The sequence below is a fragment of the Sitophilus oryzae genome, unplaced genomic scaffold (genome assembly GCF_002938485.1).
Source record: "Sitophilus oryzae breed Bouriz unplaced genomic scaffold, Soryzae_2.0 scaffold_1974_pilon_pilon, whole genome shotgun sequence".
Lineage (NCBI taxonomy): Eukaryota > Metazoa > Arthropoda > Insecta > Coleoptera > Curculionidae > Sitophilus > Sitophilus oryzae.
Genome location: NW_022146695.1, coordinates 2,920,922 through 2,935,479, shown reverse-complemented (window position 1 = coordinate 2,935,479; position 14,558 = coordinate 2,920,922). Strand labels below are relative to the sequence as shown.

The following is a 14,558-nucleotide window of genomic DNA, read 5'->3' as shown; positions in this document are numbered from 1 at the left end:
CCACCAAACACCAATCCCAGGTTTTGTTTATTATTGATTGTTTTTTAATCTTGACGTGTATATCTGTGGTGTATATTTTTGACACTTCGCCCAAAACAGTCGTAACCTATAAATTTCAACATGGAATAAAAATAATATTTTAATATTTTTGTATTAAATAAGTAAGAAAGAAGCAATGTTTAGACATACAATTACTAACACACTACCTCTCTAAATGGACACCACAGTTTTCTTCTTCCTTATAATCATATTTTATGGCGCATTACTATTTTTCGATCTTTTCTTTAAAGTAAGTTTTTAACAGTTTTTATTGATAATTTTTATAATTTATCTCTTTTAGTCTTGTGCTCACTATCCCTATCTTCGTTTACTAGATGGTCTAGGTCTCGAAATAGGATATTTTAACCTAAAGTGGAGTACGAAAGCATTGAATCGTCTCTTCCTGAAATGGGGCAATATTAGACCACAGTTTTGGCGGGCCTGGTTTTCAGTAGGAATATATGCTAGTTTAATATTTCTGCCCATTTCAATTTGTTTGTTATTTTACAGTGCGTTTGTATCTTTTTTTAGACATGAAATCGCTACAAGTTCTCCAGTTATAACTCCAGTTATACCTGGTGTAAATCTACCTGTCGCCGAATTAGGTTACTACTCACTTACTTTGGTAATATGTAGCGTTGTTCACGAAGCAGGACATGCTTTAGCTGCAGTTTTATATGATTTAGGTGTAATTGAAGTGGGTTTAAATCTATATTTTATTCTCCCAGTTGCTTGCGTTAGATTACCCACTGAAAAATTGACTGCACTCAACTTAAAGAGTAAATTAAGCATATTTTGTGCTGGTATATGGCATAACCTATTGCTATCATTTTTTGGATATTTATTATACTGTTCTTTACCAACTATTTTTTCACCTTTCTATTATACAGGTAAGGGTGTTCAAATTTCTGATATAAGTAGGCATTCACCACTAAAGTCTCCTGAAGGGTTGCATATTAATGATATTATTTTAAGTATAAACGACTGTAAGGTAACTAACGAAGATGACTGGTTTAATTGTTTAAGTAATAGAGAATTGTTATTACCAGGTATATGCATTGAATCTGAACTAGTCAATACATTAGATGAAAGTGTGCCTTTAAAACATATAGGTAATGGTATTGTGGAGTGTTGTGATCCTTCTAACAAAAAGAATCTGTGTTTTGAGTACACAGACTTGGAGAATAATGAACTAGAACTGCCCGGGCATGTATGCCTCCCAGGCAGAACTATAATAGAAAAGTCAGCGAATTTTTGTACGATAGGACCTCATGTATGCACTGGTAACTTTTACTGTTTTAAGCCAGTGTTACCCAATAACACTTATCTATTTAAAGTAACTTTGAAAAGGGCTAGACCAGTAATCTATATTGGTCATCCCAGTGATTTTTATAGGACGATAGATGTCTCTTCCTATATTAAAAGAACTAATTTGCTTGGGCTAAATATACCTGATATATCGACGAAATTACTGAAATATATTGTTGTTATATCTCTAGGTTTAGCGTTTGTGAATGTTTTACCGTTCATGTATATGGATGGGGAGTACGTCACTAAAGTACTGGGACTTATTTTACTAAAAGATATCATAGGTAAAAGAAAAAGTGTATTAGTAGCTACAGTTATCACCTGGTTGTTTACAATATTTTTAATATTGGTGCTTGTACACGCAGCATTTCGAATGTTATAAATTAAAGAGTGATACACAAAAATAGTATTTTTATTTCTTTCCTACATTCTAAATACCTTTTTCGTAGTACATCATAATACAGATTTAAATTATAATTTTTTCCTGTACTAATTTAAAATATTTAAATATTAACCTGAATATCTGGCTGCATATCGAAGAATTTCATTTCCAGTCAGCTGTGATTTGTTTATATAATAAGTGAGGTTAGAAAGGATCTTCAAATTTTGTTCAAATTTCATTTATTTAGTCTTTTTTAAGGGCCTTAATTATTGGCTGGTTTAAGCTACATGTTTAGTTATTACGACGATTTAATTTAAAGGCAGGAGACTGTATAATTATTACTATGATCCCTTCTCAGTCCTATGGGATACCCAAAAACCGGAACTCAATTTTAACTTTAAAACAGGTAACTACCAACTAAAACTTTTAAATTTTATGTAGTAATTAAAGTATTTTTGTAGTTTATATTAAAACAAGAAGTTAAGAACTTATATAGGCAGATATTTCGTGCAATTCGAGAAGTTCCAGACAAGAATTATCAAGAGGAGTTGAAAGATTGGGCTCGAAGAGATTTTAGACAGAACGCTCATTATACTGATGAAGTTGCTATTAAAATGTCGTTGCAGTATGGACAGAGGTGTTTGAAGCAGTTAGAAAACAGTATAGCATTTGCAAAATAGATTGATGTTGAAAAAATTGAAACAATAATATAATTATATTATTGTTTAAGAAAATGACTTAATGTATTATAATATGGATGCCAATGATGAGATGAACTAATGAAATAGTTAAGTTCAAATACATTTGTTACTAAAGTTGTAGCTTTTAATTGAAATACAGTGTTTCTTCTCCCTAAGTGGATTTATTTCAGGTAAGCTATTTAATAATAAAAAAAAAATAATCTACATTTCCTAAATAATATTGATATTTGTTTTAAAGAGAGAATGTATTTTTAAACAACTTTGAAATGTCCAGAATTCATGTTTCGTCAGATTCTAGTTGTCTAGCTTAGTTGTCGACTGGAAAGTCAGTTACCAGCAGTGGAGATTTGGGTTTGGGTACAGGTTTTTCCCGTGCGTTCTTCATATGTTTAGATAGTTAATAAATAAGAAATATATTTTTTAATCCTTTAAAAAAAATATTAAAAATACAAGAAATGTTTTGAAAACCAAACAATGGTATTTACTATAGTTGGTCTGTATTTACTTTCCTATAAATATTGCAATCTTAAGCTATACAGGGTGTTCAAAATCCTTTGCTAAACTTTCAAAAATTTAAAATAGTTTTTCTTGTTTTTTTTTTAAATGAAAAACCCTGTAGGTAGGTATATTATTTCTTTGTTAGATGCAGAATAAAAAATTAACATTTATTGTATTAAACTATTTCAGAATTTTTAACGTTTTTTTTTATCAAATCCGTCTAATGATTTTTGTCTGAGCTCTTTGAAAGAGCCATATGTAATAAAAACGCGAATATTTGCCAAACCGCCAAAAATTTTAAAATATGTACTTTAAATACAAAAAATGTTATTTTTTTAATTCTTCATCTAACAAAGTTATAATATACAGGGTGTTCAATTAAAAAAAACAAAAAAAAAATATTTTATATTTTAGAAAGTTTAGCATAGAATTTTGAACACCTTGTATGGTTTAAGATTACGATATATATTTATAGCAAAGTAAGTGCAGACCAACTATAGTAAATACCTAGTGCAGTTTTGATTTTAGGACATTTCTTGTATTCTTCATAATTTTTTAATAAACAGCTGAAAAAATTATATTTTTTATTTACTTATTTCTGAAACTCTCAAAACATTTAATGATATTTTAGGATTATGCCAAGTGATCAGAAAGGAAGCCAAAATTAATAGGTACGGTGCCGGTGTTCCATTTAATAAAAACATCGCGATCCACTCACACTTTTTTGAGCTACCTTATGAAGTTAAAATATTCGATGTACTTAAACAGCCGTTAAACGGAAGCCTACTAAAATGCCGTTAATAGATATTGTGACGTCGTTCATGTCGGCGGAAAGTAATGCCTAGCCATAAGCATTTTGTAAGAGCACCTGTGGCTCCGTAGCTGAGGCTATCGCTTCGTGAGCGAATGGTCCGAGGTTCAAATCTCACGCCGACCAAGACTTTTTTATATTTTTTTTTGCTTATAGCGTGATCTTATTGCATTGGTTTCACTCTTTTTGGTTGGATTGGTTTAGTTATTTGGCGGGTTGGTTAGCGTGGTTATTTGGAGGGTGTTAATTCATTGAGTTAGTTATTTGGTGGGGTTGGTTGGTTTTTACTAATTTATAGTTGTTTTTTATTTTTTTTTATCAGTGTCGAGGTTAGTTGCGTTGGTTAAGTTGGTTATTTGGTGGGGGGGATAGCGTTGGTTAGTCCTTATAAAATTCCAATATTTCATAAAGCCGTCAAGTGCGTCACATCAACGGCGTCATACCTATTAACGGCATTTTAGTAAGCTACCGTTTAACGGCAGTTTAAGTACAGCCTAAAATATTTTTCTGAATCTATTACATAACTTTAGATTGGGTTGGTTATTCCTAAGTTTTTTATTATAGGAGTGCGTATACAGGGTGGTCTTAACTGTATTCCGGAAACTTCGGCAGCATATTCTGCAGATAAAAATAAGTAAAAAAGTTCGTGTAAATGTATTTAGATATAGGCCGAAAATGCTTAGTTTCGGAGATACAGGGTGTAGAAATTTCATTATTACATATTTCGTTTTTTTTCAAATACTTTCTGAAGTGATGTCAATATTTGGATGAAATTTGGTATCTAGGAGTTTCTCGATATGAGAAATTTGATTTTGATGTCAATATAACTCCTGTCTGTAGAGGGCGCCACCTACATATTTTTTAACTGGTTTGAATAATAATAACTTTTCGTCCCTACCTGTATAAAACTACTGAGTACAAAAATATACATTTACGACGTTTTTTACGTAAAAAAGGTATCTTGGTAAAAATCGCTACGAGTAATAGTTCTCGAGATATTTGGAATCGAAATTATCAATACCTGTCATCATTGACATAAATTAAACATGTTGACTAAATAGTTATGAGACTGAAAAATAAATTTGAAATGTTTTTGTGCCAAAAGTTCGACACAGACTGTTTTACCATGATTTTTTCGAAGAAAAATTTATGATTAATTTTAAAAAAATAAAAAGTCCCCAAATTAATCATTTCAGTCAAATAACTATCTAGTCAACATGTTTATATAGTTTTTGTCAATAATGACATGTATTAACGAACGGGAAATGTAATGAAACGGGAAATTTCATTAGGCGAGTGGACACTAGATATTAGTCCCTTAAAATTTCTTTACTTTTTTTTAATTTTCATGTTTTAGTTAGTTTTCAGGTTAAACTTACCTACGTTCTGATGTTTGATTTGTTTTTAAAGCTTCAAGGCGTCTATATATGCTCAAAATAAATTCGGAATAAAAATTGCTGACGTAGCATCCGTTAAGAAGGAATTAAGGCTGATTCATAGTACACCGGGCCGTACCCGAGCCGGGCACGTTCCGTAAAGTAGACACCGAGCCACGTCCGGGCCTTCAATATATGCTACACCGAGTGGACAACGGGGATCATGTCCGTGCCGATTATATTCTAGAAAACAGTGTTGCAGTGGGTACATTTGTACCAATATTGATGCTGGTATTTGGTACAGTGGTACTACATTTTTCAAATCAGGATGATTTGGTACAATAATTATTTCCACGCACCGAAAATGAATAGATATTTAATAATTATTGTCGTTGATGGCATCGTTAAACGCGCTTACCATTACCATTCAGGAACAATCCACATTATTAACGACGTATTATAAACGTTGTAATGTCTATAGCGTTGCCTATATTAAATAACCCAGAAAAAACTTGAAAATTTACTGTTTCTAACGTACTTCCTATAATTTGCCTTTTTTTAAATAAAATTTAAGTTTTCCAAGTATTGTGTGTATTATTAGAATTATAGATTTCTTCAACCTATACATACTTATAATTGGGTTTCTGAATTTCTATTTCATGTTTTTCGTCTCGATTTGTGTCTTTCTCCAGGAAGTTTTTATGTAGAAATTTATGAAAATTCACAGCGACAAACCGGTTAAAGTCATTTGCAGATGTATTTTGTTGTGCTTTAAAAATTGTACCAAAGTGGTACATTTTAGTTCATGTAATTACGCGCTAAAGTTGGGTGCGGCAACACTGCTAGAAAACAGTCGCTATAGGCCGTAGACGAACGAAGCCATTTGCTTCCGGGCGACTCATTTATGTTTGCCGCAACGGGGGCCGTACAATAGCCGATCCGAGGAAAAATGTACACCGACATTTCTCGGACGGGGCACAGACGCGTTCCGGCGAAACTCGGCCCGTGCTCGGCTTAGCATGAATGCATAAAGTATAAATAACATTTGACAATGTTTGGCCGTGCCTTCACCGTCGCACGGCCCCGGCCCGTCACGGTGTACCATGAATCAGCCTTTAATTTACAATTTAAAAAAAAATCATCAAAATCTAATGAGTGGTTCGCGAGAAATCCAACTTTGAAATTGGGACTAGTTTTTAGTGGCCGGTTTTTTTGCCGGTGAGTGTATCTTGAGAATGGTTACTCGTAACGCTTTTTACAAAGAGACATTTTTTACATAAAAAATCACGGACATGTATATTTTTTCACTCTGTAGTTTTATACAGGTACGGACGAAAAGTTATTAATTTGTTAGTTATTAATTGTTAGTTATTAATTTTCAAAACAGTTAAAACACATTTAAGTGGCGCCCCCTACAAATAGGAGTCATATTGATATCAAAATCAAATTTCTCATGTCAAAAAACTCCCAGTGGCCAATTTTCATCCAAATATTGACGTTCGTTCAGAAATTATTTGGAAAAAAATCGAAATAAAAATGGAACTTTTACACCCTGTATCTCCGAAACTAAGCATTTTCGGACATACATTTATACGAACTTTTTTACTTATTTTTATCTGGAGAATATGCTGCCGAAGTTTCCGGAATACAGTTCGGACCACCTGTACAGGGTGGGTCAAATTCGACGCTTTTAAATGGAAACACCCTTTTCTATAGGAGATAGACGAAAACTAATATCGGTGTCTGGAGCTCAATTTTAATCAAAAACATGATGGTGAAAACCACACATCAATATCTATTACCGTTTCGGAGTTACGGGGTGTTTTTCAAAAATGTGCATTTTTAACAAATCGCTGTAACTTTTTTGCTATGAAATTTTATTTCTAGAAACATTTCCAAAGCACACCTTTTACGTAAATTTAATGATTTAAGTATAATTTTTAAAATTAATAATTTAAGAGTTATCAACAGAAAAAATTGATTTTATTTGGGACACCCTCTATATTTTAATTAACTGTAAAAGATTTAAATTACCTTTCCAAAAATGTAGCACACTTGATATTTTAATTTCGAAATACCAGAATTTTTAAAGTTTTAACTAGCAGGCTTTGGACCCCTTATTCCTGATATGCCCTTAATGGAATTCGAAAGCATATTTTTCCAGCAAGACGACGCACCGCTTACTCGACGCTGAAGTTATCCAGCAAATTTTTGCATCAATTTCAACAATAATTGAATAGCCAACCAAGATTCCAGCCGTTGTACGTCGGGAGCCGCCTGACTTGAATGCCATGGATCTAATCCTATGGATATACTTGCGGAAGAATAAAGGTTCCTTATTCCGTATAATCTAGACAAAATTAAATACTTAGCGGATTATGAAGTATCTTTCACCTACTAGGTTAAATGAATTCCGCGAGAAATGTTCAAAAACTGCTCCGTCTGTCCCCTAACTGAAGACGGTCGATATGTCGAACACCTGTAGCAAATTTGTAATGTAGTTTGCTATTTATTTTTATTTGATGTTATTAGATATAGTTTAAATATTGATGTTGGTTAAATATATTTTAGAATTGTTATAAAATTCTGCATCGCTCATAACAAATATTATTTTCGTTTTAATTGATACTCATAGCTTGAATATTTTGCGTATAGCTGGTGCCGTTTAAAGCCTACTTATTTAAAGGGGGCAAGTACATATACTCTATATCTCGAAGAGGAATCGAGCAAAATATCAAGTGTGTTATATTTTTTGGAAAGGTAATTTTAAAATTCTTTCAACCAATTAAAAATATAGGTGTCCTATATAAAAAATCAAAATTTCTGTTGATAATTCTTAAATTATTAATTTACAAAAAGTATACTTAAACCTATTCAAATTCTACGTAAAAGGTGCTTTGGAAATGTTTTACATAAAAAATCACGGACATGTACATATATTTTTTCACTCTGTAGTTTTATACAGGTAACGGACGAAAAGTTATTAATTTACAAAACAGTTAAAAACATGTAAGTGGCGCCCCTACAAATAGGGAGTCATATTGACTACCAAAATCAAATTTCTCATGTCAAAAACTCCCAGTGGCCAATTTTCATCCAAATATTGACGTTCGTTCAGAAATTATTTAGACATACATTTATACGAACTGTTTTACTTATTTTTATCTGCAGAATGTGCTGCCGAAGTTTCCGGAATACAGTTGGACCACCTTGTATATCACTATAATCACAAAACTTCAATCTCTTTCCGTATAGTAACGGAACTTTAAATTATGTCTTTATTTTCGTGAAAATTTAGTCTAAACATAAGGAATATTTTGTTGATGTTCTACAATGTTTATAAAAAAATACTTAACCAGTTTTAATGTTTTAGCTAAAATGTTAGATGCCGAACGCTTATTTTGCTACTTTTTCGGACTAGTGAAATGGACTCTTAAGAATTCATAGAAATTAACTTGTACGGCGCGAAAGAAAAGTGGTGCGCTCAGCTCTATCAAGCCCCAACAAACCGATTCCCGCGATCATCGCTTGTGCGCTCTATTCCGTTTTGAAAATAGCGACTGGCGGGAATACTGCCACCGTTTAGACAAAAATATCCATTGCTCCTGCATAGTCACTAGTCACTCTACACCAATCAACCAGCCGCGGGGCTTTTTACGCAGTAACGCAACTATTTAGCTCGAACGAGGCATTACAGTGAAATGTGAACGAGAAAAAAATATCACCCTCATCAAGTGCGCGTTTATTTGAATCTAACGGTTTATTTCATGGAAAAACAAGCGCTGAATGAAGAGGTATCCATCACCAAAGTCACCGTGAAAAAGGAAGAGAATATTAAGGTATTTATTGTCTTTTGATATTTGTAATTTCGTTTATTGTAATGTCTGTTGATTATACAGGGTGGCGCACCTCATTCGCCTCCGTTGATTATACGAAAACGGAAAGATGTAGAAACAAAATATTTTATGGGTATATATGGGGAGGCAATGTGCACATTTTAAAATTATTTTGATATATATTTTAGAACTAAGATCCATACCAAAGTTATATTTTTCTTATGGAACACCCAGTATTTTATTTCATTTTTGATTCATGTGAGCAAAAAAAAGACATTTATTATAAGGGTAAATATGTTTAAAATCTTTTGGTTTTTGAGATATTTAAAGATATTTAAATTTGCATGCTACTATAGAATAGATTATTAACACCCTGTACATTACTTTTCAGAATTAATTTTTGTGCTGAGTTTAAAGGTAAAGAAATAAACTTTACTGGAAAATGTTACTACTTTCTTAAATTTATACAGGGGTATCAAAAATTGCTGATTTAATTTAAGGATTTATTTTACATAAAAACTTCGTTATTTCAAATACAACACCCTGTATTTTTTATAATAAATCGAAGCTGATTCAAATGCTCTTTCACACTATGTTAGGGTTTCCTATACCTATCTAGCTCAGATTTTGAATAAAGAGCATTTTTTCAATAAAATGGCAACCAAGAGGGCTAGTGTCGTCATGGCAGTTTTTTTATTGACAGTTAGTAGCTAATTTCAAAATCGAAATTAGTTTATAGACTTATTTAAATTTATACCAGTTTACTTTTATTTAATTTACCTACAATAGTTTAATAAATAATATTTATTAAATATGTATTTATTATTCTATCAAGAAAAACGAAGAAGTAGTTCTTTGATTTATTTTACGATGACTTGTAGATATATGGATTTTCTATGAAAGAGACAATTACGGGAAATTCATTTTCTTCACTTCCAACGACAGGTTTCAGTCTATAACAGGTTTTTTTATAATCTACATCTGCGAAATAGGGCAAGTAGTTTTTCAAAGGAACGCTTATCAGGAAGATTCCTATTTTTTGATACATTTGAGCATAAGCTCTTGAGGCCAAGAAGCAATTTTCCTCACAAAATAAAATCACTACAAACATATCCATTCGTTCTTCCTGCAGATATTGCTTTATTTTTCTTGATAAAATAATGAATACTTACTTATTAAACTATTGTAGGTAAATCTAAGTAAACTGTTATAAATTCTAAATAATAATGTCCATAAACTAATGTCTACTTTGAAAATAGTTACTAACTGTCACTAGAAAATTACCATGGCGACAGCAGCCATCTTGATTGCAATTTTATTTAAAAATCGCTTTTTATTCGAAATCTGAGCTAGATAGGTATAGGAAACCTTAATATAGTTTGAAAGAGCATTTGAATCTGCTTCGGAGTTTTTATATAAAAAAAATCCTTAAAATAGATCAGCAATTTTTGATATCCCTGTATAAATTTAAGGAAGTAATAACATTTCCCAGTAAAGTTTATTTCTTTACCTTTAAACAGCACAAGAATTAATTCTGCAAAGTAATGTACAGGGTGTTAATAATCTATTCTATAGTAGCATGCAAATTTAAACGTCTTTAAATATCTCAAAAACCAAAGATTTTAAACATGTTTAACCCTTATAATAACTGCTTTTTTTTGGGCCCAAGATTCCAAAAATGAAATAAAATATCGGGTGTTCCATAAGAAAAAATATAACTTTGGTATGGATCTTAGTTCTGAAACACCCTGTATATTTCAAAATAATTTTAAATTGTGCACATTGCCTCTCTACATATACCCATAAAATATTTTGTTGCTACATCTTTCCGTTTTCGAATAATCAACCGAGGCGAATGAGGTGCGCCACCCTGTAGATATTGAAAGTTTGAAAGAAGAAGAAATATAATATTCTTGAAATTTAGGTATTCTCGAAATTTAGGTATTTTCAGATTTATTTTTATAAATTTGTTAAAACGTTAAGTTATTGCCTTGTGTTCTATGTTTTTTTTCACCTAAATGTTTTTTTTAAATTTTTAATCTCTATACGTGTTTCTCAAGACAGTTTCAAATTTATGACTTCAGTCTAAAGGTGCGTATTCATTATCCGAACGAACGAACGAATGTTCGCTAGTGGTATGGACGGGGACCGCACGAGAAGACCGGAGGCATTTGTTGGCGAACGCCGTTGATTGACCGACTCGAAATGGATGGTCGAGTGAACGAACGAACGAACGGCCGCATGCGTTCGGTCCCCGTCTAAATATACCGCACTTTCATTCGTTCGTTCGGATAATGAATACGCACCTTAATAAGACATGTTTAATTTATGTCAATGATGACAGGTATTGATAATTTCGATTTCAAATATCTCGAGAACCATTACTCATAGCGATTTTTACCAAGAACCTTTTTTTTAGGTAAAAAAAGTCGTAAATATATATTTTTTTACTCAGTAGTTTTATACAGGTACGGACGAAAAGTTATTGCTTTTCAATCCAGTAAAAAATAGGTGGCGCCTTCTACAAGTAGGAATCATATTGACATCAAAATAAAATTTTTCATGGTTAAAAATCTTCCAGACACCAATTTTCATCCAAATATTGACGTTACTTCAGAAATTATTTGGAAAAAATCGAAATAAAAATGAAATTTCAACACCCTGTATCTTCGGAACTAATCATTTTAGGACATACATTTATACGAACTTTTTTACTTATTTTTATCTGCAGAATATGATGCCGGAGTTTTCGGAATACAGTTCAGACCACTCTGTATACTAACACATTGTAATTGTCTCAATTTTTGTAAAAAAATGTAACGAAATTTAAAAAGAAAACCTGATACCTATATTGAGCTTTGTCAGATTACTGTGTCACCCTGTATACAATTGAAAGCACTTGTATATAGTGTATTATGAATAGATTAATTTTTTTCGTTAATTTGTGATATTTATTATTGGACAGAATAAAAAAATGCTGAAATAAAATAGCAAAATGGGTTTAAGATACGTTGAAAAGCTGCAAAACCAGTGGTGTAGCTTAGCGACTGATGTGAACCGCTTAGCAAGTAAAAATATATACCGAGTGGTGCATCGTCGTTGGAAATATGGGAAATCCCATACAGATTTTGAACTGTCCAAATATTGGCTCCCCTATTAATTTTGATACACATGCCAAATTTGCACAATTTTATTAAGATTCACAAAAATCTCGTGTCTTTTCAGATTATTACACTTTTATACAATTATAAAATAATCAAGAAATGATATAATTTGAAGATAAAAATGCGCACCAAAATTGCGAAAATTCAAATTTGAGTTAAAATCTGTCAAAGAAAAGCCAAAAAAAGCCGGCGTGAAAATAAAATAAAAAAATTGGAAGATGTTAGAAATATTATATGTTTTGTATGTAGGTATTTTAGTCCAAATTATCATGCATAGTGAAAAACATATAAAAAAATTCTCTTAAATTCTGTTTATTATTGGAGAGAATAAAAAAATATACAAGTAAAATAGCAGATTACAGTTGGGTATCTAATATATAATCACCACAATACACCAACACACTTTTACTTTTACACTGGACGCGCGTTTTGCACACCATGTTAGCATCATCAGCAGATGAAAAGTTAAAAAGACTTAGTCTTGATCATCTGCTGATGATGCTAATATGGTTAGCGAAACGCGCGTCCAGTGTAAAAGTAAAATGTTTTTGTGTATTGTGGTTATTTAGTGTTTTATTTTGGTGAACTGCGGAAGATGTGCCGACTCTCTAAATAGGTGGGGAAAAGTCCCTTTAGCCGCATGCGACTGTGGAGCTGACAGGCAGACTGTCAAACATATAGTGCAAGACTGCCCAATAAGAGCATATATGGGCAACTCAGAAGATTTCCTTATGGCAACTCAGGAGGCAATTGATTATAATATACAACGACTGGATATCTGTTTATGAGACGAATTAGCCTATTTTTTTGTTGTGTATGTTTTTTTTTCTTTGTTTATGCAGTTTTTTTATCTACATATTTTTTGTGTTGTTTATGCAGTTTTTTTATATACATTTTTTGTTGTTGTTTATACCATTCTGTGTCCTATCAGATACTGTGATGTAAGCCATACGCTAAATAAATAAAAAAATAAAAATGTCGGTGAAATGGCAGAATGAGTTTAGTTTGACTCCAAAAGGCTGTAAAAACAGTGGCTTAGTAACCCTGTCTAAAAAAAATGATGCTCTCTCAATGTGAACCGTTGTTGTGTAAGAATATAGATCTAGAGCCTCTCTAGGATCTTGTTTTTAAAGCATCATTTAAATTTTTTTGGTAGAGCTAAGTATTTAAAAATGGCCATATTTTAAAATCAATGATAATTTTGGCGAGGTCAAGCCCTAGACATCATTTACTTGGCCCGTACCCTTCATTATTTTATTATTGCGCTTACTGTCAACTGACCTTAAGAAAGTTGAAATTTATTTTTATATTGACTATAACTGATTTTTAAATGGTGTAGTTTAAAATTCGAAAAAAAATAGATTTGTGTGTATGGAAACGTTTTAATATCTCTTTAATTAGTGTTAATTTTTGACAAGTTTTATGTCAATTTTAAGGAAATGACGTCTAGAGATTGACCTCGTCAACATTATCATCGATTTTTAATTTTCAGCCTTCTTTGACACCGTTTTTTATTCGATCATACGGTTCGAAATAGAAAATCACATCCCATGTTTTGTTTCGGTATACTGGGTCATCCTGTATTATACTGTATTCGATTACATATCTATTTGTTCAATAATTTCTACAGTACCTCAGCGTACAATACGAAACCGGTAAAGGGGAAAATTAAAGAAAAAAACAACATTGAACTCGGGTTTCCGCGTCTAAATACCGAAAATCTAACGAGACGAAGGGTATAAAGTAACGCCAGCGCGTATAGTGTATACAGATATATTTATATACACACACAACACACCGCGCGCTAGAGAGAGAGAGAGGGCAGAGGGACTCCCGCCGATAGATATCGCTTGCACGCCATCTGTCATCCGACACCGGCGTATCGGCTTACCTGATTATATTTCACAGCCAAGTTAGGATATAGCGCGCGGAGTGCGGTGCTTTTTCGCTCGCTGGCTCTCTCTCTCTCTCTCTGTGTTCCAAGTCGAGTTACCCGATCCCGGCCGCAATAAACAAACGCTAGGATTAATTAAAAGCTGTTTACCTCCACCTAAAGTTACATTCGTAACCCCTGACCTCCCATAAAACTACACCTCCCGCGCTCGAACCGTCAAAAATGATCAAAGCCTCGAGGAAATAACCGAAATATGCTATAGGGCCCATAGGTATTTCGTCACTGAAATGGAGAACTCTGAAACAAGTTGAGATGTGGTTACAAGTAAAAATCTGCTAAGAAATTTGTTTTCATAGATTTTGAGCCATTATACAGGGTGAGTCTTAAATGCAAATATTTTAAGGGTAGTATACAGGGTGGTCCGAACTGTATTCCGGAAACTTCGACAGCATATTCTGCAGATAAAAATAAGTAAAAAAGTTCGTATATATATATTTTTTCGTTCGTATTATATATTTTTATATGTCATAAAATGCTTAGTTTCAGAGA

At 32.4% G+C, this 14,558-nt stretch overlaps 2 protein-coding genes and 1 long non-coding RNA gene across 4 annotated transcripts in view; all 3 read left to right on the top strand.

Moving 5' to 3' along the window:
- LOC115883627 (sine oculis-binding protein homolog B) overlaps positions 1-14,558 on the top strand; it is a 54,410-nt gene that overhangs the window by 10,265 nt on the left and 29,587 nt on the right. The window contains exon 1 of one of the 2 annotated variants that reach the window (XM_030901987.1): positions 8,798-8,954. The exons of the other annotated variant lie outside the window; for it this stretch is intronic. Within the exon in view, the coding sequence (XP_030757847.1) occupies positions 8,883-8,954 (72 nt within the window). The 5' untranslated portion in view covers positions 8,798-8,882. Of the gene's footprint in view, positions 1-8,797; positions 8,955-14,558 lie in introns of those variants that run through there. 2 annotated transcript variants of the gene reach the window in all.
- LOC115883626 (membrane-bound transcription factor site-2 protease) lies at positions 47-1,751 on the top strand. Its single transcript, XM_030901986.1, has 2 exons — positions 47-289; positions 341-1,751. The coding sequence occupies exons 1-2, from the start codon at positions 215-217 to the stop codon at positions 1,727-1,729; spliced, it is 1,464 nt and encodes a 487-aa protein (XP_030757846.1). The 5' UTR covers positions 47-214; the 3' UTR covers positions 1,730-1,751.
- Positions 1,908-8,503, top strand: LOC115883628. Its single transcript, XR_004050414.1, has 3 exons — positions 1,908-2,135; positions 2,191-2,600; positions 8,489-8,503. It is a non-coding gene; the product is annotated as an uncharacterized LOC115883628 (long non-coding RNA).